General features: G+C 37.7%; 1 protein-coding gene and 1 long non-coding RNA gene across 6 annotated transcripts; one reads left to right on the top strand and one right to left on the bottom strand.

Moving 5' to 3' along the window:
* Positions 1–310: 310 nt before the first annotated feature.
* On the bottom strand, positions 311–26,732 carry LOC591011 (cytochrome P450 3A56). 5 transcript variants are annotated; one of them, XM_030978282.1, is made up of 11 exons: positions 26,467–26,732; positions 17,029–17,122; positions 16,245–16,397; positions 15,175–15,291; positions 13,555–13,643; positions 10,334–10,482; positions 9,124–9,254; positions 8,692–8,862; positions 7,242–7,379; positions 6,036–6,198; positions 311–829 (listed from the first exon to the last, which is right to left on the bottom strand). In XM_030978282.1, exons 1-9 carry the CDS (start codon positions 26,547–26,549, stop codon positions 7,374–7,376), a joined length of 993 nt encoding a protein of 330 aa, XP_030834142.1. In that variant the 5' UTR covers positions 26,550–26,732; the 3' UTR covers positions 311–829; positions 6,036–6,198; positions 7,242–7,373. The 5 variants fall into 5 exon arrangements, with proteins under 5 accessions (XP_030834142.1, XP_030834141.1, XP_030834140.1 ...); XM_030978281.1 differs by lacking the exon at positions 311–829 and adding an exon at positions 4,691–5,274; XM_030978280.1 differs by lacking the exon at positions 311–829 and having other exon boundaries at positions 5,921–6,198.
* Positions 760–13,631, top strand: LOC115921146. Its single transcript, XR_004062774.1, has 3 exons — positions 760–808; positions 1,425–1,521; positions 13,547–13,631. It is a non-coding gene; the product is annotated as an uncharacterized LOC115921146 (long non-coding RNA).
* Positions 26,733–27,317: the final 585 nt, after the last annotated feature.

Genomic DNA, 27,317 nt, shown 5'->3' with positions numbered 1-27,317 from the left:
ACGGATAGAGAAGAGCAGTTATAGCACAAAGATGCACTTGTTTGCTTATTTCTGTTTCTAAAGTAAAAAAAACAGCAGCAGCAACAATAATATATCAGCAACAAACAGTTCGTTATGTGAGTCCACACATATTTTAGTAGGCAGCACTGGAATTGAGAGAGGGACAGGGGCACCGATCCAGGCGCGGATCCAGGATTTCCTAGGGGTGGGGGCCCAAATTTGAAATCATTTTGAAATTTAGTGTGCTGAAATTTCAAAAATCGTGCCGGTCAATATTTCGCTCAGTTGGAGAGGGGGGGGGGGGGGGGGGAATGAGCACTATTTTTTTTCGGAATTGGGTTGATACTACAGTACATGTACATGTGTACCGTATGTAAATTCTAAGTTCATGCAGAAACATTTTTGTTACTTTTTATCAGTAAGATTTTTTTTCCTTTCATTTGTCAATTGGTTGTTTAATGATCATGAGACTCCATGATGTGCTTCTATACTGTAATGACTATATATTTGGCCCCTCATTGCATGTAAGTTACAGCCAAATGTGTTTATACTCATATCTCACAAAGGAAACAACATCTGTATGCAATCTGTTCAGAAAGTAACGTTAAACAGTTACGGTTCAGAAAATAATAGATATGTGGATTTAGAGAACACCTTGAGACTTGAGTATATTTGAATGTAATGGAGATGTATCTGTTTCATGTTCCAGGCTGAACCACTGCGTGTGCTTGTAACCGGTGCTGCAGGACAGATAGCCTATTCTCTCCTCTACTCCATTGGCAAGGGAGATGTCTTCGGACCCAAACAGGTAGGCCTAGCTTCCTCCAGCCTGAAAAATAAAGTAAAACCAAGATGTTGATTTGTGATACATAGTGAAGGGAACGTTTTATGTATTAAAGTATTGTGTGCCACAATGTCAGGTTAAAAAGTAATCCCATATTGATAACACTACTATCAGGATTGGGAACTCAAAAGGACCCTCTAAAATTTACAGTGACCCCTAAATTGAAGTTTTCCTTTATAGTTTATACCCTTAATCTAGTAATCTTGAAAATTAATGTAAATCCAGGCTGCTGCCATTGAGAACATTATGTGATACATTCAAGGTAAGCGCATATTCAGAGGATAACATCTTACACTTATACAACTCAATTTCTATTTTAAGTTGTTTGACAAAAAAGCTGTCACAAACTCCTTAACATTTAGATACACGCGTGATAAACAAACATTGCTTTCTGTAACATGCCCCTTCTTGATATGCATATGATTTTATTGAATAGGAAAAAGAAAATTCAGAAATTCATTGGGTTTTTATTGTTGATTCTATCTGTGTTTTGACTTGCACTTTACAATTGATCAAAATCAACTAAGCTAAGCATAATGATACATGTTAGTAAACTGTGCTGCTGTTTTTGTGTTGACAGTCTTTGGTCCTAATCCTGTTGGATATCGCTCCAATGATGGGAGTCTTAGAGGGTGTTGTCATGGAGCTCCAAAATTGCTCTCTTCCTCTTGTCAGCAGTAAGTTCCATCAGTGCTTATTAATTATGACTTGCTTTATGATTTGACTATAATTTGTATTGAAAGAATTTGCAATAGCTTCTTATGTGAACATTCAAACATGTAAAATCTTAATGACCAATTTTTAATAAGATCTCAATTTTAAGGTATTTCACACTTCTTTGAAGAAAAATAGCTACCGGTAAATGAGCTCAGTCTTTGTAGTGTCCTCAGACCAGTAGATCAATTGTCTACAATTTTGAAGCCAACTTGTTTTTTATTCTGTCTAGAAGAGTTCAAGATAAAAGTTGAGTTCTGGTTATTCGATAGCATTGTGAAAGAAATGGTAGAGGCGATTGAAAAAGTGTTATCGCCGGCACCTAAGTATTGGTGTGCTTGCATATGTGTTGTTTTTGTCTCCCCTGCGTAGCAAAAAGCGAGACATAGGCGCCGCTTTTCCTGTGACGGCGATGGCGGCGACGGCGGCGTCAACATCAAAAACTTAACCTTAGGTTAAGTTTTTGAATTTTTAATATAATTTTGAAAGTATAAGTTTTTATTCAATGAAAATTGGACTATAGGGGTATCAAGTATCCCCAATTATTTAATAAGAATTTCAGGTCGCAAATTCAAGGTCAAAGGTCATTTCAGGTCAACAAACTTAGACTATGTTGTGGCATCATTATCAAAAACTTTACCTGAGGTTAAGTTTTTGAATTTTTAATATAATTTTGAAAATGTAAGTTCTTATACAATGAAACTTGGACTATAGGGTAATCAAGTATCCCCAATCATGTGAGTAGAATTTCAGGTCACTAAGTCAAGGTCAAATGTAATTTCAGGTCTGCAAACTTTGACTTTGATGTGGCATCAACATCAAGATTTTGAAATTTAAGCATAATTTCAAAAGTGTTTGAATGTTCAAATTCCATGAAACTTGTACCCAAGGGTTATCAAGTATCATAAATCACATGACACCAATTCTAGATCACAAAGTCAAAGTCTAAGGTCACTTTAGATCAGTAGACTTGGATTTAAATCAATTTTTGTTATTTATTCATCCATGTATTTCATGAAAGTTATTTATCTTGGTAGAAATAATAGTAAATAATTTGTCTGTTGATTCTTCGTAAATATTCACTTCAAAAAGCTGATTATGTAGAGGATTTCAATTTTGGGGGCCTGCTGATGGGCCACCCTGCCTATAAATTATGTCCCAACCTCTGGCGAGAGATCTGACCTTAGATCTTTAATTTTCACAATGCAAGGTGCTTGTGTTGCCCGGAGCGGTGTGCTACCTACCTGGTGACTCACTGTTAGTAGGTCATGGGCTAGACTTTTTCAAAGGTGTGATAAATATTTGATCACTTGAAGGACTTTGTTAAACCCAGGGAAGTACCTGGTCCAATCCAATAGTGAACGCATCAGTTATATATAAAGATCTTGTAGGTGTCATAATTGTGATCCAAATTGAGCTTAATACTTCCCATTTAACTTAATTAGTTCGGATAACTCCCTATTATACCCAGTTTCTGTGTCCGTCACTATTTGTAGCTGCTTGCGCCCTCTATATAGCAATAATGCAATGCCCGTTGGTCCCTCATGATCCCCTTTTTGTTTTTGTTAATTGAGAGCTGATTTGACGAGATAACTATTGTGTTCTTATAAAAGACCAGTTAGAGAGCTTTGATTGAACTTGATTGAATAAGTTGTAAAGCTTTATTGAGGCTCTGTCAGTCAGACATCTTTGTAGTCATGAACTCATTGTTTCATAACATGACCTAGTCTAGTTCTGGACCCTATATCGATTTTTGTCATTCGCCGACTATAAACGTTAAGCCGAGTGATGGCGCGATCCTTAGATTGCGTTATCCCAACGAACTCAAACTTGGATTTCGATGCGTTATCGCGCGATGAGTGAGGATAACGCAATATAAGGATCGCGCCATCACTCGGCTTAAAGATAAACTTGAGTTCTGGTAAAAAAAAAATAAAATGAATTCTCACAGAATCTAACGAAACTTACACTGAATGTTCAAGATTACAAATAAATGTCATGTGCCAAACAATTTTGGAAGAAAATGTATACTGGCTGAACTAGACTAAACTAGAACTAGAACTAGACTAAACATGACCTGGCATGAGTCATGGGTTGCACGTCGTTCTATATTTAATTATACATGCTAGTCTGTATTTGCAGACTCTGTTAAACTACATGTAGCTATCACTACACATCCCTTCTTTAAAAGAGGTTTACACATATACATATATAAAACTTCTTAAACTCTACAGAGTGACAGGGTGGACTACCTGTACACTCGCGACTGTACCAGAGCATTATTCTGTCCCTTAAAGATGGAGTACTGTCGCTTTCAAGTATCACTTATTACGCGACAGTCCATATTTTTGCAGGTTGCGATTCGCTATACTGTAATTCTCCGTTGAGGTTGGGTGATAAATGTTGATTTTTGTAATCAAAGTGACTGATTAAAACCGGTTATATTGATAAACTATAACATGCCAATATATATGTCATGCTCATGCAATCCTGCAGTTATGTGTTAAAGTCCAAGTTGAACTCTGTAAATATAACCTATTTACAAAACGCGAAAGTCTTTCTCTGTGGTTCGCTTTCATTTATTTACAAGTTCAAGCGATCTGGCGGTTTAACAACTCGTCCGCTTCTGGTTCTGGTTATTGGCATAGTTGAGCTTTCTTACACTTCTCGATGCCTAAGTGTCCTTCATGGATTTTGTTTATCATGAACCTTCTCATATTAGTGGGAACCACTAGTTTGCTGCCTTTGAAGATAATACCATCTGCTTCAGAGAGTTCACTCCTGATGTTCCAGTATTCCCTGACTCGAACTAGACATTGCTGCTTCGTTGATTTCTCGAAAGGCTTTGTGATCATGTTTCAGTAACAACTAATTTATTACTAAGTTTTGTAACGTGAATAACTGATTAAAGCATACATCGTAAAGCACATATTATAATAATTCAAGCGAGCAAGCATAAAAAAGACACCTACAATAATAGCATGCTAAAAATAACTTGTTGTAATTAAAACTAGATAAGATACGAAATATAATGTATGCAGGCATCCCTCCACCAAATATACATGGATATTCGGGCATCTCATTGCCCGGAATAATTCCTTTTCTACATGTTGCGAGCGAGTGAAGCGATATAAAGGATATAAAATAGTATTCGGGCACGTCGGGCATGTTTGTAAATAATGCGAGCAAGTGAAGCGAGCGAGGGAGAAATAAAATTGTTATCTTATAATGCTATTCCCTCACCAAATAACATATTTAAGCTGTTTCTAATACTTTTTAATTCACGAAATCGACGTTATTCCAAAATATTTTTTGATGCAACTAAATTTCTCTCGCGGCACCCCTAGTATAGATATTTTGCGGCACCCCGGTTGAAAAACGCTGATCTAATGTACTCAGCTTAACTCCAATCACTGAAGGAGCATTGGCATTTTGGGTGGGGGCGCTTTCAAGAGAGAATAAAATACAAATATACAAGGACAGCAGTATTGGGGGGAGCCTGGGAGGGAGCACTTTTATCTATTTCTCACATTCCCTTCCCTTCGCCTTTTTTTCCCACTACCTTTATTTTTAAACTATTGTTCTACTTCATTACTATTTTTAAAGTCTTGTGATTCCTATGGCTTTGGTGCTTGTACTCAATGACGTTGTACAGCCTTGAGAGTGTAGCTGCTTTTCTTCGACAGGAGCGAAGTGTTTCCGACATCTGGTGGGATCTGAAGAAAAAAACCCACACAAATGGCATTTCAAGTGGAAAAAATATCAGGGCTAGTTTGCAGGCACAGTGTCGTTGTGAGTAACGATGTCTGCCCTGTTAGACATATCCAGGAATTGTAGTGAAGTGTCAAATTATAATCTGTGCTTATAGACTACACCAGGGCGAGGGCGAACACAGAAAGCCGATTTTCTTAGGCCCTAAAGAGGGCGACAAGCATCATTCACAACATCCATCCGGGTCTCTGGCACATGTGCAGCTCAAACAAATTGATGGCAATAAGCCAGTTTTTAAATAGCTTTGGAACGCATGACTCCAAAATATTCACAGATCTTTTACACGATGGATACGTCCCACCTGTGCATATTATAATAATCACTGCCGAAATGATGGATGGGCTTCATGAATACCTTTTGTTTGCCTCTTGAGAAGATGACTTCCAGTTGTGTATCAGACAAATGTAGTGTCGGTGCATAAATGAATACTGATTACATAACTTCCATGAGCACGATATCAGTAATTCGTATCGATGAGTTTTTACAATTTGGGAACAAATTACCTTTATCTGCCCATGCGCAGATAGTATTTACGAACTGGCACATCAAGGTACCTTACACCTGAACAAACAATTTAAGAGGCACATATTGTGTATTTAAGCTTTGTATTTAGGGTATTTATGGTATTGAAGAGGGAATATACCAGATGTGCTCTGGCCAAACCTCCCAAAGTGATAATCTATCTATGATTCAAAACATAATCCACCTTGGTTAAAGGCGAAATCTCGAAGCGGACTACTTGCAAGGATCGGACTAGCGCCATCTTGGCTTCCATAAGAGCGAACCTCATACCGATACAGATACGTGGTCCCGCACCGAAAGGCAACCAGGTGAACGGGTTACAACCCTCGCGATTCGCCTTCGTGAATCTGGGCAGGGGTCGGGAGGGATGGAGGCAAGGAGGGAGGGGAGAGAGGGAGAGGAGAGGGAAGAAGGGGGAGGAGGGAGGGGGAAGGGAGGGGGAGAGGAGGGTTGGGGAAGGGAGGGGAATGGGAAAGTGGTTGGGGAGGTGGGGGAGAGGAAAGGGGGAATGGGAGAGTAATTATGGACAGAGAGAGAGATATTGCATGAGAAAAGTATCAAAGAGTAATGTAGAGTGAGGGTTTATAAAATGGAAAGTAAAGAAAAAAAAGATGGACATACATATTTATAGAAAGAGAGAGTTCCAAAAAAAATACAAGTTTAGAACTTCGATTAAATTTTACTGTGAATTACTAGCATCAATGACTAAAATGCATTTTTTTCAGGATTTATGAATGTGGTTCCTTTTTCTTTACAGAAAAGTTATTATAATGAGCTGTCCAAAATATATATTTAGTAGTGACCCATGGGAGAAGGCATTTAGAAGAAAAACAGAAATTATTATTTTACACACACAACAGACAAACGACAAACGGGAGAGTTGTCCGTGCCTATTCGTCATGGTCCACTGACCAATTTGCCAATTTGAGATTCCATATGGTTTTGAAAATCTTTAATTTTAGATGCTGCTTATAAGGATCGGCTTGCGTGGCGATGTAGATAAGGACTACACACACTCAAGAAATAAAAATTACCGAGAGTCCTTTCCAGGTCTCCCCAATCCACCCCGTTTCTCAAATGGTGCAACCGCAAACCTACTGTATATCTTTAACTTTATTTTTGGACCAATTTATACTAAACTTTCGCTAGTCCGTGTCTCTTATTTTTTTTCGCTTACACATACATGAAATAATTACAAATGCTGGACTGCCCTCTACAGGCACGTAGCCAGAGTTTGATTTTTTTTTTTTTTTTTTTTTTTTTTTTTGGGGGGGGGGGGGGGGGGCACATACATGTAATCGATCGACGTCATAAAAAGTTCAACCGATTCTGGACATTTTTTTTTTGGGGGGGGGGGGAACACGTGCCTTGCCCTCTACGTTCCACCTACCTGTCAGGATCAAACTTGAGGGGATCGGGCCAGTAGATCGGATCACGTTGAATGGTGTAGGTTGGTATCCAGATCTGCAGACCCTTCTCAATCTTATAACCCTTGTAAGTACAAGTCTCCCCGCATTCTCGATCAGTTCTGCGGTGTGAAGAAAAACGGGAGGCAAAGAAAGACCGTATTAACAAACAGAGAGAGCAAGAAGGTCAAAGAGAAGAAAGAGATTGTAAGATTGTTTACTTTCTGAGTCGGAAAAGGAAATAACACAGGTTTGGTCTCAAATATGATCAAATGCACTGCAAATATTAGCCAAAATTAAAGTTTATAGGTAGTTTGTCCTATTTGTAAGCCGACAAAATGAAAAGTTAAATTCCAATGGCGTTTGAAAGATAAAACTAATTTAATGTTCTCTAAAAACAGAAAGGCTCGAAAATGTCTTTTTTGTGGGGAAAATAACGACCGTTAATTGTATAGATTTGTTTATATATATTTTTTTTTTAATCCTTTTCCTTTTTTATCATATATCTTCTTTCATTTTATCATTACGCTTTTTTTCTCTCTGAAGTAAATTTTGAAAAATTATTGTGGAAAAGAAAAAAAATATTTTAAAATTTATATGCAAGGACTGTGGTCGAGGAAATTGTAAAAACTTTATGTGCGATTTGTTTAAAATATGAAACTATAATTTTTTTATGTGAAAAATATTCTTCTGTAAATGTGTAACTTCATTTACAAATATGTCTCATATGATCTAATGACTTACACAACCGCGGGTGGATATATCCTGAGCCAGGCGCGTACGCAGGGGGGGGGGTGTTTGGGGGGTTAAACCCCCCCCCCCTTTTGTATTTTTATGTGTGTAAACCCCCCTAAAATATATATATATTTTTTATTTATTTTAAAAAAAAAAAAAAAAAAAAAAAATTACCCCCATGGCTGACCTAAGAAAGGTGACCTTACCCCCCCCCCCCCCCCCCAACGGAGCAAAATGTCAAATTTTCAAATTTCGAGACCAAAAAAAAAAAAGTGTCCTCTTACCCTCTTATCAGTTTTCCCAATTGTTATCGTTTTCACTCAAACTTTCAGATTATCTTTAATTGTACATCTAGCATTGAACTTAGTACATTAGCACCATTTTCTCTCATCTTTACAATGTTACCAAGTCCCTTTAACGAATTCAATGACTATTCAAAGCACATGTACTACTACTACTACTAATAATAATAATAATAATATCAACAAGATGATGATAATGTAGATGAAGGAAAAGAAGATTGAACAAGAAGAAGGAGAAGACTAAAGAAGCAGAAGAAGAAGGAGAAGAAGCAGAAAAGGAAAAAAAAAGACGACGAAGAAGCTGGGGGAAAAAAGAAGGAGGAGGGGTAGAAGACGACGAAAAAGTTAACATAGAAGAAGACGAAGAAATAGACAAAGAAGAAGAAGCTTTTCTTACCTGAGCAAGTAGTTCCTCCCTTGTCAAGTATTTTTGAGTTTTGGTCGAAATGTTCTCATCAGCTCCTGCGTCTTTGAAGTATTTGTTATGGATGTCGTCTTCGTCGTTTTCACTCGCCATTTTGCTCTTACCATTCTTGGCATCAATCAGGAGCTGTAGAAAGTCCACTCTCTGTGTGACCAAGACAAATGAGAAACAAACTTGTTTAAACTATTGAAATAAGAGTAATATCTGTAGATGCATTCTTAATGTGGTTAGTCTGTAACCGGGGTGCGAAAAAAAATCTCACAACTTAATCTTTGCTCCCTGATTCAAACTGGGCGCCGGGGCCATTAGAAGCCAATTCTCATTTTCTGTGCCCCATAACGCATACGAAGCGGTATTATGATTACAATAGCAGAAATAATATTGTCATAACAAAATCTGACGTACCTGTCTGGAAGGATGACTTTCTCTCAGAGCGACTGCCTTCTCTGTGACGTCAGTGAAGAAATGAATGACGTCTTTCGGGAAGAGTGAGAAATTGAAGAACTTGACGACAGGCCTCAGGAAAGGCATGAAAGCTTGAAGGTCAATACAAAGTCATATTTGGAAACATTTTTGTCAAACGATTACATTTCAGTTTAAGTTTTAGTTTTTTTTTTCCATTTCCAACAGAACTGTGAATTTGACAGAAATCCGGTATACAATAATATAATACATATATTAGTCCTGTATGGTTTAAAGTTATAAAATAGAAAGTATACACAAAATATATCCAGTATAATAGTTCTTTTTCATTTGTTAGGTTAAACCTGTGGAAATGGAGGGATTCACTGAAGTAAAATATGGATCCCTCAAACTAATGACAATCATTATAAATATATTGACTTGAACAAAAATATTTATGTATACATAGATTACCAAAAAGTGGCAGAATAATAATACAATGATAAATCCGTAATTTGAAAACTTGTTACAACACATTCAAGCCTGGAGTAGAAGTAGTAGTAGAAGTAGTAAAGGTAGTTTTATATCATTGGGAGAGAGAAGGACATTATAAATCAACTCATTCGTTTTAGACATAGTTATTGCCCTTCTGGCTCCAAATTTTTGTCTGATGACTCTAAAATTACAAAAATTATCATCATACTGTATTTACTTTTTGTTCAAGTTAAGCTTCCGTACACATATAATGCTATATAATCTTAATCTAATAAAAAGGACGCGGTAAAATACGATCCTCTAAACGAATGGCAAATGGTGTGAGAACAACCACTTTCTGAGCGAATCAAAGGCCGCTATTGCGTATTAAAATTGCTAACAAATAAAGGTATAAAATGGCCTTACAGCATTCTTATTTTGGGCCAATTCACAAAAAGTACCCTTCTCAAAATACGCAAGCGAACTAAACGTTTGTGAACACGTTTGCACACTCAAACAATGTGTCTCCCCCCCCCCCTTCCGTTCACTCTCATAAATCATGCGTTCACACAATTTATACGAAGCGATACCACATTCAGACATGACGCGTACCGCTGCAGTGTTTTTAGGATGATGTAAAGTTCGACACGCTTCAATGAATACGCGCAAATCCTTTGTTGCGCGCACTCGCCATTAATTTACACGGGTTACCGCGTCAAGAAGAGGGGTTAATACTTACACACAGCCATGAAAACCGGAGAGTTAAAAATAAATTCGAAGAATCTCTTGCCGTTTTTAATGAAGAGGTGATCTTTGTCTTTCTGCGAGTTGACCTTCAGACCGAACCCACAGCTTGCCACAGAGTCCATTACAAAGCTTCCAAACAATCTGAGGTAGAAGAGGAAGAGGAGTAACAGGGTATAGAGGGGTGAACATTGTGACAATAATAAGAGGAGAGAGGGAAGAGAAAAGGGAAATAGAGAGAGGAGCGAAGAAGAGGGAGAGAGAGAAAAAGAAAGAGAGATAGAGAGAGAGAGAAGGGAGAGAAGAGGGAGGGGAGGAATAAAGAGAGGGAGGGGGAGGAAAAACAGCGAAAAAGGAAAGATAAATAAATAATAGGGAAGGGAAAAAATAAATAAGCAGACACACACTCACACACACACAAAAGTTGGACATACGATTTGCAATGCGTCTTTCACCTAGCAAAATGTCGAGTACATCTCATCATCTATGGTTTCATACATTATTAAACATATTGAAGTTTATATACCTCTCTTTAGTATGTTGAATAAATCTAGTCATCTGATTGGTCAAAATAGGAGTCGTGATTTTAGCCATGCCCGCAAAGAAACGAACTATGCCCGTTGCCCCGGGTAACGGGAAATAGTTAATGACAAAGATGCCCGTTGCCCCAGGTAACGGGCCGCATAGTTAATTTTTGCCGAGATCCACATTGGTTTGCGTGTAACAAGTTTCTTTGTGCGAGCGCAGATACCAAACAGTGTGTGTGTGCGATTCCCGAACGAGCGTAACATTCAGGCAATCTTACAGCGAAAATTTACAGACAGTGTTTTAGATTTGCTGTCACGTTTTAACAAATATTTACTCAAGAAAAGGATAAGGCAAGAATTCTTTGTAGATTTTTGTGTAAATTCGGTATATAAAATATATGTGGAATGCTTTAAAGCTTATCTGCCGTAGTTTACAAGAGAGAGATTAGAGTGCCCTGCAAGGTTACTGGACAGGTGGTTATCTCATCAACTCAGCTCTCAGTTAACATAAGAAAAAGTGGATTATGGGGGACCAATGGTCACCGATTAGGCATTGTTTGTTATATAGAGGGCGCAAGTAGCTACAAGTAGTGCAGTGGGTCTTTAAAATTCGAGGCATAGCTGTTTCTATACTGGCTCTCGGGGATGTTACACCCTGCTATGACTCCTGAGCCTATATAGTATACAAATATACAATGACACTCGAGGATCTAGCTGAAACTATTCGCATCGAAGGAACATCAACTAGTATTATATATCTCACTTAAGAAATCCAGCCATCTGATTGGTCGAAATTGCATTCATAAACTTTAACTATTTCTGTAAAATTCCCAGTAACCATGGTTAACACAGTTCTAAAATCCCAGTAATCATAGTTACCGGGAAAATAGTTGAGTCTCCATGGTTACCCCATAGGTTTAAATGTTAAAAAATGTTTTGAGCGATCGAGGATACCGTACGTGTGCGAAGAATTGGTCGGTATTTTCATACAAGACAAGACAATTCCAAACAAGACAAAAATGGCTAAAGAAACTGTCCCAGGATTTCAACTTATCAAATGCAAGACTCGCTGACAGCAAGAACAACAAAATAGGTACGTGAAATTATCCATAAATATGTTCGTTTAGTTGCTGAAAAATGGAGTACCAGCATAGACGTAGACGAAAATAGATCTAGTTGTCAGGGTGTCTGATCGCGCACCCGATGTTGTGTGCTATATTCTTCCCATAGAGATTACACGCAATGCAGTCTCTATGCAGTCTACGTGCATTGCGTCAAGTTTTTTTTTCAATTTGAGATTCAAACCTTTATCTGTTGTGATGCTGAAGGTGATACTCAATAAGTGAGGTGTGATATGAAAGCGCAGGTTCTTCTCTCTATTCCCCACAGGGCCGGCCCAACCCCAAAATTGTAAAAATATCTTGCTTAGACTAGAATCTAGATTTAGTCTACTCTCAAAGATACACTCATAAAAACAACCGTGCAGAGAAACTAGAGAAAGGCCAAAGTGGTGTCATTAGTTGACTCTTTTGTTTTCGGCAAATAAAAGTATTAATGACTGCTTTAATATTCGAGAAATAGTTGTTTTTATACGCTCTCGGGAAGGTTACAATTGGGCTATTGCCCTCGGCACGCCTTGGGGCAATAGCACAATACACCAGTTTACAGTTGTATCAGTGCGCATGCGCAGACAGTTGACCTCGGGTCATTGGCCCCAAAATTGGGGCCAATAACCTCTGACCTCTGGTATTTATGCGTAAATTAAAATTGCGCCCATGCAAATGATGATGTGCGCGCACAACGCAGCGCGCAGGCAGTGATGTCATCATTATTTGCATGGGCGCAATCTTAATTTACGCATAAATACATGACTCCTAGGTCATTAGCTTTGTTTAAAATGGCGCACACAACTGTAAACTGGTGTATTTGAACCTTCCCTTGAGCGTATAAAAACAACTATTTCTCTCAAAGCAGTCATTAATACTATACTATTCTCCCGAGGGCCATCGGCCCGAGGGAGAAAAGTACTAATGATGTTCCTGAGTGCTAATAGTTTTAGCTTGTTCCGAGAATGAGTCATTTTATATTTGTTTTATATCCCTTCCATCTGTATTATTCCTACACTTCTGTAATAACATGAACCTTATACTCACATTCACATCTTACATTCAGATCTAAAAGAAATCAAAGAAAATTGCACGGCTCAAAAACAGGGTTTAGCTGGCGCTGCGTATAGTGTAGTGCAATTATCGCGCGCACAGCGCAAATTGCATGTGCGCATGCTTGAGCGCAGTGAGCTGAGGCATTGAAATCCTGTACGCTCGCTGACGTCACGCATAGTACTTTTTTCCCTAGGGAAAAAAGGTACTATGCGTGACGTCAGCAATAAAAAATGTACTATTCCGATGTAGGCGGCAGGAAACGTCTTTTATAGTAAAACTATTCATTTTCTTGTTGTATACACTCCTAATGCAACAATCTTACGATAAGGGATTTAAAAACAGCTATCCTCTCATTGCAGTCAATATATCTGTAATATGAAACAGTCATTACAAGATTTTAACATGTAAAAGGCGAGAAATGTCTCTTTTCCTGTTTCTCTGTCTCTGTCCGCTCCTTTCTCTTCTATTCTCTTTCTTAATATTTTTTCTCTTTCCTCTTTCCTGCAATCTTCGTAACAGATACTTACTCAAGTGAATCGATGTTCCCATCCTCATCACATGATTGTAGTAGCTTCTCAACCATTGTGTCTGCACCTTCATTGAGGATACCTGACATCTGGTAAAGACAAAGAACGGATACCAATCTAAAACATCAAACTCTGCAGTAAGCCAATAGTATGCAAATGATGACTGCGCTTGCGTTCATCGCACCATCTATCTGCTCTTGAGTCATTATACTAAGGCCGACGGGCAAATTATGATGGCTGCCAAATTTCATGCTTTGAAAGTGAAAAAAAATATACAGTTCCTCCATATTCAGCACCTTTCTGCCGTACGTATATAGATGTTATGATTATATATGAGAGAGCTTAGCGACTGAGCCGTAACAATGTCCATTTGGGAAAAGGTCACAACCTAATCAATGTGAAGTGAATTGAAATTTGTAATACGAAATCCTTCACACCTTAGGGGCACCCCTGATTAAATTAATTAGGAAGATTTTCATTTTTTTGAATTACTCAACTATGAATTCTAGAGCACCCTGGATTTAGTGCAGATTCTGTCTGTTTTTATATATATTTTAATTCTTCAATCATCTATGTCCTCCTTCCTCACATGCATCCCACATACATCACGTGACCCCCAGAAATACAATAGTTGCGAGGGTAAGAATTAAAGGCAAGGACTGTCCCTGTTTAAAGGCCAAGTCCACTCCAAAAAAAAATTGATTTTAATAGATGCAGAAAAATAAGAGAAACAGAGTTATAACAAAATGAGTAAAATTGGATAACTAATAAGGAAGTTATGAATTTTTGAAAAACTATGAAAAACTACGGAACAATGGAAATCTCTACATAAATTGCCAATTTGATTATCAGTTTGTGACGTCATTGCCTCACTATTTATCAATTGCTTTATATATTTTTATCCAATTAATTTCCCTTTTTACCCCCAAAAACTTGATTTCCCCATGCCTTTGCCCAGATTTTATGATTTGTATCATATTGACTGCATGACATTTCACAAAATATTTTATGAACTTTGAGGAATTGATACTATATTTCCGAAAAAAGGTATATTTACAACTATTGAATTTTACATGAATAGTTTATCAAAATTTACATTTTTCATGATTTAACTGAACAAAATTACTCGATATTAATGCATCCACCCCAACAAATATTACTATCTATATAACTTGGATGTTGGTGTGAGGAAATAAGATTCTTAGGGGGGAATAGGAAACTTATATTATCAATATAAAGAAATCAATTACTGCATAGTCAGGCCATGACGTCACTGACTCATGAGTGAGTTGCCAATTTCTCTCGTGATTTTCAAAGTTTTTAATGTCATTACAAATTCATAATTTTTTTATTAGTTATCCGATTTTGCTCAACCTTTTTTTGATTAGTTTGTCTGATTTTTCTGCTTCTATTGAAAGTAAGTTATTTTTAGACTGGACTTGCCCTTAAAGTGTTCTTATTTTCTCAGCTAATTTGGTGCGCGACAAGGAAACAGACCAGGCAGTGGACTACCTGCATTGGAATAGCCCTCAAGTATATTTTGTTTGATATGCTTTGCTTACACTCGAGATTTAGTCAATGACTAAATCTTGAGTGTAAGCAAAGCTTTTCATTGAATACCATTTTCATTTTCTTTCCTGTGAAGGTTGGTGTCGTGATATCACGAACTCTCTTCCACTGTGCGTCTCTCAAGAGGAAGAGGGCGTTGTCGAAATTTCCTGAGCTCATTGGAAACGGCTAGAAAAGAATAAAACATGGTATATGATGAACTCAATTGCATAGTACTAGTAGCATTGATAAAGCAGCCAATTATATATCAATATTATGAGAATGAAAGATATATTTATAATTTACCTCGTATGTATATGAAATTTATTTTTAGGTGGCAGTCACTTAAATTTGTATTTTAATGAATACAAATGAAAGAATCACCTTGTAACCAAGTGAATCAAACATAATGTAATTTCATGATTTGTTTTCTTTGTTATTTCGACCTTATCCTATAAAGTAGCCTGTGGAGGGCTAAATATATTATTCTTTTTAAATATGAAGACAGGAATAGCAACTTTAGATAAAGCTTGACTGCTTTTGTGTCAGCACACTCATTCAAAATCATTTCATTTCAATTCAGTTCATTCAATATTTTACAGGGACAGAATCGAACTGCCGATTGATTCATTATAAACAGAACTGGATTTCTTTTGCATGACCATCAAAATCATCATAACCTCCACCACAAACATTGTCATAATAACCACCCTCATTATCAGGACCATCATCGCCATCAGCAGCACCATCATCATCATCACCCATCATCATCAGCACCATCATCATCATCATCAGCACCACCATCATCTTCATGACCATCACAGCCATCGTCATTTTAATCGCCATCATCATCCCTGGCCAATATTATTACTTACAGTATCATTTATTATTATATTCATTATTAATATAATCATAACTATCATTTTTTGTTATTATTATTGTTATTATTTGTATTATTATTATTATCATTATTATCATTATTACTATTATTATTATTATTGTAATGATTATTACGAGTATCAGTATTAGTATTATTATCATCATCAATGCATTCACTTTTAGTTTCTTTTTTCAAGATTGCATTATCAGTCAATCAAGCACAATTGCTTCATTCACAAGACAAAAATATCAACATTTCTTACAAATTTATTGTAGAATCTATGGTGGTCCTTGACCATGATATCACGTAGCATATCGAGGTCTCTGATCAGGAGCAGGGGTCGCCTCCACATGTAGATACCGACAACTGGACCGTATTTATTTGCGTACTCGTCGATCACGTCGAAAATGGGCTGCTATAAGGTGATAATTAGGATAAAATATGTTCTTATTTAAACTAAAGAAAACAAAAGAGATACGATGGCACTAATTAGCCTTACAACAAATCATAACCATGACCCTAACCCTGCCTAATGAACAAGGTTCTCTATGCATATTGTACAAAGTATAGCTACCTTAGATACATTACATGTTGGCTATTTTTATAAACATACCTCTACGAATGATTATATAATGCCTACCCGATCATCTAGAGAAACATATCTTCATCAGGGTTAAGGGTTATTCATGTCTCATATAGTCAAGACGATGACACAGTAATTGCTAATCCCGCCATGGACATTTAATTTTACCATTTTCTATGCCTCCCTTTCAGCTATTCCCACCCCCCCCCCCCGCCCCGCCCGATAAAAACTATGAAATAATATTCTAATTGAGTTTAATATACTTCATTTGTACTGCTATTGCACTAACACCACGTAACCTGAAAGAACATAATGCTCTGAACTTTAGCTGACACGGTCTGAGACTGACATATCTAGGCTCTACTGAAGGCTTCATGAATTATGGTAAAGTGTCAAATTAAAGTCCGTGCCAGCAGACTAGCTAATGATATCAATCTTCTTATTTTGAAACTGGTTATCTCACCTTGCTAAAGTCCAACGCATTGCCAAAGATGGGTTTGGGAGGGGGTCCTGGAATACCAAGCCTCTTGAAATACGTATGAGTCCAATAATCATAGCTAGAAAAAAAAATAGAGAAAGGAAAATTCGCAGGTTGCTAAAAATATCGTTTGCAGCCTCATGAACATATAATAATATTAATAATACATAAGATTTGTAAGGCGCCAAATCCACTTGACAATAATGCTCAAGGCGCAGCTTGTGCAAAAGATGAAATACATGATAAATAGACAAAGTACAACTACAAGGTAAGGACATGAAAGGTAGAGGTAATAAATATTATAGGCTAAATAAAACATATATTTCTTAAGATTATATTTTAACACTTCACCAGAACTGCTTTTGTTGGTATCCATTGAGGGAGAGTATTCCATGATGACGGCCCAGCATGAGGGAAGGTTCTCCCCCCCCCCCCCACACTTTGTGTTAACCCCAGGAATAACGAGACACGAGTAAGCCAGAGTTTTGAGAATGTAGCTGTCTAGAGGGATTAGGGACTTTTAGATTCGCACGAAGACAATGGGGATTGCTACGATCGACGTCACACGTATCAGTCAACGCAAACCTAAAAGTCCCTATTAGTAGGAGACCAGCCTGTAGGTCCCGTGACCAATCTCTGGGAACAAAGGTTTGAAAGTGTTTTTGTGTTCCCTGATGAATACCGAACAATTTTGACTTGGGCTGCCCCCTTGAAAATCCCGGGCATTTTCGTGAGGGGTCAACAAAGGTCACACAGGGATAAAAATTAAAATAGTTCCAATCGTGTCATTATGCATATCAAATTACTCGTCTGGTCATAAGGATTCCAAAAATATATAGTTTGATGTACCTCCGACCTTAAATGAGGGCGCTATGGTCAAAAAGGTCAATGCACTTTAGAAATTCACCAACACAGTTAACATTGTCCGATTCTAATGATTTTAGGGTCTAATAATATGTTTTCTGACATGGCAAATTCAACTATACAACTTTCAAAAGTAAAAGTGTTTACCTTGACCATGACAAACATGACAAACATCTAACAACTTCTTATCCATGGGTTTGGGGGAAATTTCAAGGTTATGGCAACTACTTTTGATTTTAAAAGTTGCTTAGTTAAATTTGTTATGTCAAAAAACATATTATTAGACACTAAAATCATTAGAATCGGACGATGTTAACTGTGTTGGTGAATTTCTAAAGTGCATTGACTTTTTCGACCATAGCGCCCTCATTTAAGGTCGAAGGTATAAAAACCTATACATTTTTGGAATTCTTATGACGAGACGAGTAATTTGATATGTGATTTAATAAGGTTTACTGTGTTGGTGAATTTGACCACCAGTCAAAAGTGTGTTGTCCTTTCAACGTTTTTGACCATAGCGCCCTCATTTAAGGTCGGAGGTATAGCAAACTATACATTTTTGGAATCCTCCTGACCAGACGAGTAATTTGATATGCATATTGACACGATTGGAACTATTTTAGTTTTTATCCCTGTGTGACCTTTGTTGACCCCTCACGAAAATGCCCGGGATTTTCAAGGGGGCAGCCCAAGTAAAAATTGTTCAGTATTCATCAGGGAACAAAAAAACACTTTCAAACCTTTGTTCCCAGAGATTGGTCACGGGACCTACAGGCTGATCTCCTACTATATTGTAATGTTTGATGATATGACGCCGTAAACCGCGGTGGTTTTTTTCACGTGTAAAATGAATGGCAGTTGCACGCAACAAAGGTCCAGCGAGTATACTTAGTTCCAGCGCTCAAAATACACGGGGGCGGTGGGCGATTCGCCCCCGTAAGCTACAAAATCGCCCCCGTCAGGTTGCTCACAGGGGCGATTGCAATATTAAAAATCGCCCCGGTGGAATTATAAAATAAAGATAATCTTTTTTGTTATAACTTTAACACAATATTGAGTTTCAATTTTCAAACCTTAAACCAATGAAATGGAACTAAGATTAGTGTGCATGATTTCTCGTTTTATGAGTAGGCCTATTATTACCGATTCAGCTCGCAGTGCAGTGCCGCCGTCAGCAGTGGTTATAGGCCTACTGCGCCGTGAGTAGCGGTGCGTGTGCACGCTGCCGCGCCATGTCTGCTGGAGCTGGAGGCGATCGGGCAAGGGCAGAAACATGGTCATGGCCTGGAGAAGTTTTTCGTTGTCAGCAAATAATGAACCTCGACCAGTAAATCAATATCAGGGACTTTTAGATTTGCACGATGAGAACGTGGACTGCAACGTGTGACCTCCTTTTAAGGCACTGCCAGTGCTTAAAAGGATGTCACATGTGATTGCCAGCTAGTGCCTTAAAAGGACGTAACACGTCCACGTCCACGTCCACGTCCACGCAAATATAAAAGTCCCTTTTGTGGAGAAGAGGAAGACCAAAATGTCGTGAAATCAGGGGCGGCGATTTCTGTTAATGACCGGGGGGGGACGAAATGCGATTTTTTTTTACGAGGATGTTATGCGAGGGAGCGTAGCGACCGAGCGAGATTTTCTTTGCAATTTTATTAGTCTAAACGCTGCACTCTTGGGCCTTCCAGAGCCTAAAAGTGTGTTGCAGTCATTATTCAGTATATGCTATACAATTTGTTTTGCACTTTTTCATATTTCCAGGGGGGACGATCCCCCCTAAAAAATTGAGGGGGGGGGGACGTGTCCCCCCCCCCCCCGTCCCCCCGGGATCGCCGTCCCTGCGTGGAATGATAAGGTTACATGGGCAGATCTACGGCGGGGGGGGGGGGTAGGGGTTTAACCCCCTCCTCCCACCCCCCCCCCCCCCCGGCCCCCTTGGGCTGCCAAGTGAAAATGTGATATTAAAGCGGGGGGGGGGAGGGGGATTCTGGAGAGGAGGACTACTAATCTATTTTATTTTTTTCAGAAGGCGGGGGGAAGTGAAGCGCCGTTTTAGCATGACTTTTCTTTAACTCTTACTTTCACCTATCTCAGATAACCCTAAGTTTTTGGTTGCTGCTTTATATGTAGTTGATAATGCATGATTAAAATAAAGAGAGAGAGAGAGAGAGAGAGAACCACCATCATTTTGCAATGGTTCAGGGTTCGTTTAATGTACATTTGAAACCATTTCTTAGCGTCTCAACCCTAAAAAAATAGCAAAACTATTTTTGAGGAAAAGCATTATACTGAATTAAATAAAGAATAAAAGCTTTATATTGGATCATACTAATACTGATACGGGCTAAAGACAATGTGGTATTTGTATAGAGGTATTCCAAAATGACATTCTGATAATCAACATTTGTTCTGGTATCATATGTATATACGCATAATACAACTGATCTTTATGATTTCTTAACGTGACATAGCTTCTTCTCCCTCTGCAAACAAAACAGAAAACAAGGTTATTTAATAAAAGGACCATGCGAAAAATAATCATTGTGATTCAAATTGATGCAAGGATTTTTTTTGAATAAGCAATGCTTTTCACCAGAATCTTCTATGTAAAAACGACTTTTACAAATCTCAGCCATGCAATTCTGCCACTGTGCTGTAAGATCACTTTGAGATTAGGAGAAGTGTATTATGTAATGGGTATTTTAAATTGAATGGAACGTCTCAACTCAGTAAGCATGGCTGAGATTTGTAAAAGTTGTTTTTACAAAGAAGATTCGGGTGAATAGCAGTGCTCATTCAAACAAATATTCTCATCAATTTGAATCACAATCATTATTTGTCGCTTAATCCCTTTTAATGACCATGTTTTCTTTTTCGTTTGCAAGGGGAGAAGAAGATATGTCACGTTAAAGACATCATAAAGATCAGTGTTGTATGCGTATATATTATATACACAGGCCAGTAACAGCTATGTAGCTTGTAAATTTGTAAGAGGGAAAATGCTGATTGAAATGATAATGATGAAATAGCAAATAATTGAGGAGTATCATAGGTACCAATTCAATGGATATTGGTATAAAAAAGAGCCCCCGTCAGTAATAAAAGCCCCCGTGAAAAGGCTCACGGGGGCTCTTTTTTCGGGGGAAGAGCCCCCGTGGACAAAAAATTAATTTGAGCCCTGCTTAGCTCTGTGTTATAAGATACAGAACTGTGACGCGTATTGCACTTTTAATAGTGCTTTACGTCAGCATTTTAAAAAAAGGTTCAGTTTTTCCGCGTCATATCTGGACGAGACCTGTCTTCTTTCAGTTGCGTCTCGATCGTTTATTTACCTTCATTTCATCCAGTTAATACAAACAATAGAGAGCACTCAACTTTGTGAGAAACAAACGAAATATTCAAACACAATCGAAAACTGAATAACAGGGCTATCTGTTTTGGCAACAGATGATATTAATATTATGTTTGGCTTATGTTAAGGCTACTTGTTAATTTTCTGAAGGTTCGTTTAAATATTTATTTATCCTTATTAGGTTCGGAAGATTGTTACCCTTGAGGCTCGCAATCCCCAAAATGACATAGGGTGGAAATAGAACGCTATATCATTAACGGAATAATACTCCCCCCCCCCCCCCCCGGTTCCGGAACTTTTTGTTCCGTAATTATAAACTTTCAAAAAAGTGACTGCCCCCGCGCATTTGCCCTACATTAAGAAGGCCCTTTTCTTTAACTCTTACTTTCACCTATCTCAGATAACCCTAAGTTTTTGGTTGCTGCTTTATATGTAGTTGATAATGCATGATTAAAATAAAGAGAGAGAGAGAGAGAGAGAGAGAGAACCACCATCATTTTGCAATGGTTCAGGGTTCGTTTAATGTACATTTGAAACCATTTCTTAGCGTCTCAACCCTAAAAAAATAGCAAAACTATTTTTGAGGAAAAGCATTATACTGAATTAAATAAAGAATAAAAGCTTTATATTGGATCATACTAATACTGATACGGGCTAAAGACAATGTGGTATTTGTATAGAGGTATTCCAAAATGACATTCTGATAATCAACATTTGTTCTGGTATCATATGTATATACGCATAATACAACTGATCTTTATGATTTCTTAACGTGACATAGCTTCTTCTCCCTCTGCAAACAAAACAGAAAACAAGGTTATTTAATAAAAGGACCATGCGAAAAATAATCATTGTGATTCAAATTGATGCAAGGATTTTTTTTGAATAAGCAATGCTTTTCACCAGAATCTTCTATGTAAAAACGACTTTTACAAATCTCAGCCATGCAATTCTGCCACTGTGCTGTAAGATCACTTTGAGATTAGGAGAAGTGTATTATGTAATGGGTATTTTAAATTGAATGGAACGTCTCAACTCAGTAAGCATGGCTGAGATTTGTAAAAGTTGTTTTTACAAAGAAGATTCGGGTGAATAGCAGTGCTCATTCAAACAAATATTCGCATCAATTTGAATCACAATCATTATTTGTCGCTTAATCCCTTTTAATGACCATGTTTTCTTTTTCGTTTGCAAGGGGAGAAGAAGATATGTCACGTTAAAGACATCATAAAGATCAGTGTTGTATGCGTATATATTATATACACAGGCCAGTAACAGCTATGTAGCTTGTAAATTTGTAAGAGGGAAAATGCTGATTGAAATGATAATGATGAAATAGCAAATAATTGAGGAGTATCATAGGTACCAATTCAATGGATATTGGTATAAAAAAGAGCCCCCGTCAGTAATAAAAGAGCCCCCGTGAAAAGGCTCACGGGGGCTCTTTTTTCGGGGGAAGAGCCCCCGTGGACAAAAAATTAATTTGAGCCCTGCTTAGCTCTGTGTTATAAGATACAGAACTGTGACGCGTATTGCACTTTTAATAGTGCTTTACGTCAGCATTTTAAAAACAGGTTCAGTTTTTCCGCGTCATATCTGGACGAGACCTGTCTTCTTTCAGTTGCGTCTCGATCGTTTATTTACCTTCATTTCATCCAGTTAATACAAACAATAGAGAGCACTCAACTTTGTGAGAAACAAACGAAATATTCAAACACAATCGAAAACTGAATAACAGGGCTATCTGTTTTGGCAACAGATGATATTAATATTATGTTTGGCTTATGTTAAGGCTACTTGTTAATTTTCTGAAGGTTCGTTTAAATATTTATTTATCCTTATTAGGTTCGGAAGATTGTTACCCTTGAGGCTCGCAATCCCCAAAATGACATAGGGTGGAAATAGAACGCTATATCATTAACGGAATAATACTCCCCCCCCCCCCCCCGGTTCCGGAACTTTTTGTTCCGTAATTATAAACTTTCAAAAAAGTGACTGCCCCCGCGCATTTGCCCTACATTAAGAAGGCCCTTTTCTTTAACTCTTACTTTCACCTATCTCAGATAACCCTAAGTTTTTGGTTGCTGCTTTATATGTAGTTGATAATGCATGATTAAAATAAAGAGAGAGAGAGAGAGAGAGAGAGAACCACCATCATTTTGCAATGGTTCAGGGTTCGTTTAATGTACATTTGAAACCATTTCTTAGCGTCTCAACCCTAAAAAAATAGCAAAACTATTTTTGAGGAAAAGCATTATACTGAATTAAATAAAGAATAAAAGCTTTATATTGGATCATACTAATACTGATACGGGCTAAAGACAATGTGGTATTTGTATAGAGGTATTCCAAAATGACATTCTGATAATCAACATTTGTTCTGGTATCATATGTATATACGCATAATACAACTGATCTTTATGATTTCTTAACGTGACATAGCTTCTTCTCCCTCTGCAAACAAAACAGAAAACAAGGTTATTTAATAAAAGGACCATGCGAAAAATAATCATTGTGATTCAAATTGATGCAAGGATTTTTTTTGAATAAGCAATGCTTTTCACCAGAATCTTCTATGTAAAAACGACTTTTACAAATCTCAGCCATGCAATTCTGCCACTGTGCTGTAAGATCACTTTGAGATTAGGAGAAGTGTATTATGTAATGGGTATTTTAAATTGAATGGAACGTCTCAACTCAGTAAGCATGGCTGAGATTTGTAAAAGTTGTTTTTACAAAGAAGATTCGGGTGAATAGCAGTGCTCATTCAAACAAATATTCGCATCAATTTGAATCACAATCATTATTTGTCGCTTAATCCCTTTTAATGACCATGTTTTCTTTTTCGTTTGCAAGGGGAGAAGAAGATATGTCACGTTAAAGACATCATAAAGATCAGTGTTGTATGCGTATATATTATATACACAGGCCAGTAACAGCTATGTAGCTTGTAAATTTGTAAGAGGGAAAATGCTGATTGAAATGATAATGATGAAATAGCAAATAATTGAGGAGTATCATAGGTACCAATTCAATGGATATTGGTATAAAAAAGAGCCCCCGTCAGTAATAAAAGAGCCCCCGTGAAAAGGCTCACGGGGGCTCTTTTTTCGGGGGAAGAGCCCCCGTGGACAAAAAATTAATTTGAGCCCTGCTTAGCTCTGTGTTATAAGATACAGAACTGTGACGCGTATTGCACTTTTAATAGTGCTTTACGTCAGCATTTTAAAAACAGGTTCAGTTTTTCCGCGTCATATCTGGACGAGACCTGTCTTCTTTCAGTTGCGTCTCGATCGTTTATTTACCTTCATTTCATCCAGTTAATACAAACAATAGAGAGCACTCAACTTTGTGAGAAACAAACGAAATATTCAAACACAATCGAAAACTGAATAACAGGGCTATCTGTTTTGGCAACAGATGATATTAATATTATGTTTGGCTTATGTTAAGGCTACTTGTTAATTTTCTGAAGGTTCGTTTAAATATTTATTTATCCTTATTAGGTTCGGAAGATTGTTACCCTTGAGGCTCGCAATCCCCAAAATGACATAGGGTGGAAATAGAACGCTATATCATTAACGGAATAATACTCCCCCCCCCCCCCGGTTCCGGAACTTTTTGTTCCGTAATTATAAACTTTCAAAAAAGTGACTGCCCCCGCGCATTTGCCCTACATTAAGAAGGCCCTATTCTATCTTCAATTTTTATCAGACAGATAATATTAATAATAATGATAATGAACATAATACAAATAAGTATAATAATAACGGTTTCTTTATCGCGCTTTACCGTTAACTGACTTCAGCGCCTACAGAATTATCATTAGTCCGGTCACTGGATTCGTTTGTTATTCTACACATAATAGTACACATTCTCCTCTCTCTTGGGAGCGTTCCAGCTAATTGCCTTCTTACATGCAAGCACATGTTAATCCAGACACAATGACATGCTATAGGTTACCGATTAACACCATGGTGGAGAGGAGCATAAACTCCTTTGCTCAAGGACATACATGTATATACATTATATGCCTAATATATTATATACCTAATATATTACAATGTATATGCCTAATCTTGAAGAAATGGGACATTTCTGTCATTTCTCACAGAACATTATTGATCACTTTATTCTGCTGGAAAGGTTTGAGTTTCCGCTCATAGTTCCAACAGTTAGCAAAGGTCGACTATTGCAGGTCATCATTCACACTGGAGATGTTTATTCTTAAGCCAGACAAATATGAAAAGCAAATACATGTACTTATACGACATATAAGACTGTTAGCTCCGGCCATCGTGACTTTGTTGCCAAGGAGATCCTTCCTAACTCGAATGATCCATTCCCCTATTTATCTAAAGGAGACAGTGCCCCGCACACCGTCCCCACATGTACCCATGGCCAGTGCCTGCTCCCCCCCCCCCCCCAACTCTCCACCCCGGCCCCTTCTCCCTAGGTCACTCTACGCGCTACTAAACAACATATTAATTTGAACAACTAAGGATCTCCTTTGCCTAAGGATAATTAATACTAAGTTTGGTTAAAATCCGACTATGCGTTTCGAGTAGAAGTTGAAAATATTAAAAGTGCTCCTGAGGCAGTTTGGGGCGCCGCCACCAGGCCCCCTTGAGGTTCGCACCCCCATTACACTTTCCTATCTAGTTTGATTACACTCGGGCCATGCGTTTTGAGAATAATTCGAAAATGTAAAAAGTGCCTCGGAGAAACTACGGGGGCGCTGCCACAGGCCCCCCTTAGGATACGTACCCCATTGAAGAAATTCAGAACTCTCTTACCTAAGGATGATTCCTACCAAGTTTGGTTAATAACGTTTTGAGTAGCTAAATTTATTTTCGTTCATAATATCTTAATTACTGTTCCTTGTTTAATTGCTATGATGTGTATAGTTATTTTCTGTTGTATAGCGCTCTGATCAGTTCGTCTGTAGTAGCGCTCAATAAGAATCAATTATTATTATTATTATTATTAAAACCCGAAGTCATGCGTTTTCGAGAAGAGTATTATGTCGAAAAAGATAAAAAAAATAAAAAAATAATAATAAAAAATAAAAAAAAGTTTATACAGACGACGTACGACGGACCAATTAAAGCGATCGCAATATAATAAATAGCTCGTCACTCGAGCATTTTGCGCAGGTGAGCATAAAAATATATATATATATATATACCATAATGTGATATACTTACATGAAGAAAATAACGACCACGGCTACCATGAGATACACGGTGGTCATCAAGAAAAGACCGCTTATCGTTCCGAGAACGGCCATGATGTTGCGTCCGACGTTAGTTCGGTATTCGAGTATGATTTCTTCACTAAACACTGCTAGATTAACGAACTTCGATCGAACCTCTCTCTGACTATATCTTGTAAGATATGAATTCAACACTCGCACGTAAAATATGTTCGCGTTTTCCTAGGGGCTATAATACGTTGCAACCGTTGTGTGTTATGCCGCAGAGCGCGCGGGGGGGGGGGTGTGCTACATACCTGGTGACTCACTGTTAGTAGGTCATGGGCTAGATCGATGCTGTACAAACTGTTTAGAAGGTGTGATAAATATATGATGATTTAAAGGACTTTGTTAAAACCAGGGAGGTCCTTGGTCCAATTCAAAAGGGAGTGCGTCAGTAAATATATGAAAATCTTTTAGGCTTCATCTGTGTGGTCAAAATTGAGCTCATAAATACTTCCCATTTAACTCAATTAATTCGGATAAACCCCTACAATACACAGTTTCTGTGTTCGTCACTATGTAGAATTCAAAAGAATATTTAAAAAAATTACAAACCATTTTCTTCTGTCATTTATTCCCATTAAGATTAAGTTGAAACCCGTTTCCGTTTGAACTGTTCTGAACGGCTGGAAGCCAGGTGTGATTTATTTGTTTCCAGTTTGAGAACTATAGATAATAAGCAACAGTTTCTGATCAGAAATCCATTATGATTGGCGACGTTGGAATTCATTTGGAAAACAGTTATAAACCAGTTAACCAACATATGTAAGTTCTATATCATTTACTGATATCTTGAATAAT

Source organism: Strongylocentrotus purpuratus, unplaced genomic scaffold, assembly GCF_000002235.5.
Source record: "Strongylocentrotus purpuratus isolate Spur 01 unplaced genomic scaffold, Spur_5.0 spur5_scaffold_1, whole genome shotgun sequence".
NCBI classification, from domain to species: Eukaryota; Metazoa; Echinodermata; class Echinoidea; order Camarodonta; family Strongylocentrotidae; genus Strongylocentrotus; species Strongylocentrotus purpuratus.
This window is presented reverse-complemented; position numbering and strand designations above follow the sequence as displayed.

Excerpts from the sequence above, each read along its gene's own strand:
- LOC591011 (XM_030978282.1), bottom strand. The coding sequence starts at position 26,549 with ATGGCCGTTCTCGGAACGATAAGCGGTCTTTTCTTGATGACCACCGTG. Across the intron at positions 15,292-16,244 it reads ATAGATTCTACAATAAATTT|CCGTTTCCAATGAGCTCAGG; the intron begins GTAAGAAATGTT and ends ATTCTTTTCTAG. Across the intron at positions 10,483-13,554 it reads GGGAACATCGATTCACTTGA|ATTGTTTGGAAGCTTTGTAA; the intron begins GTAAGTATCTGT and ends CTTCTACCTCAG.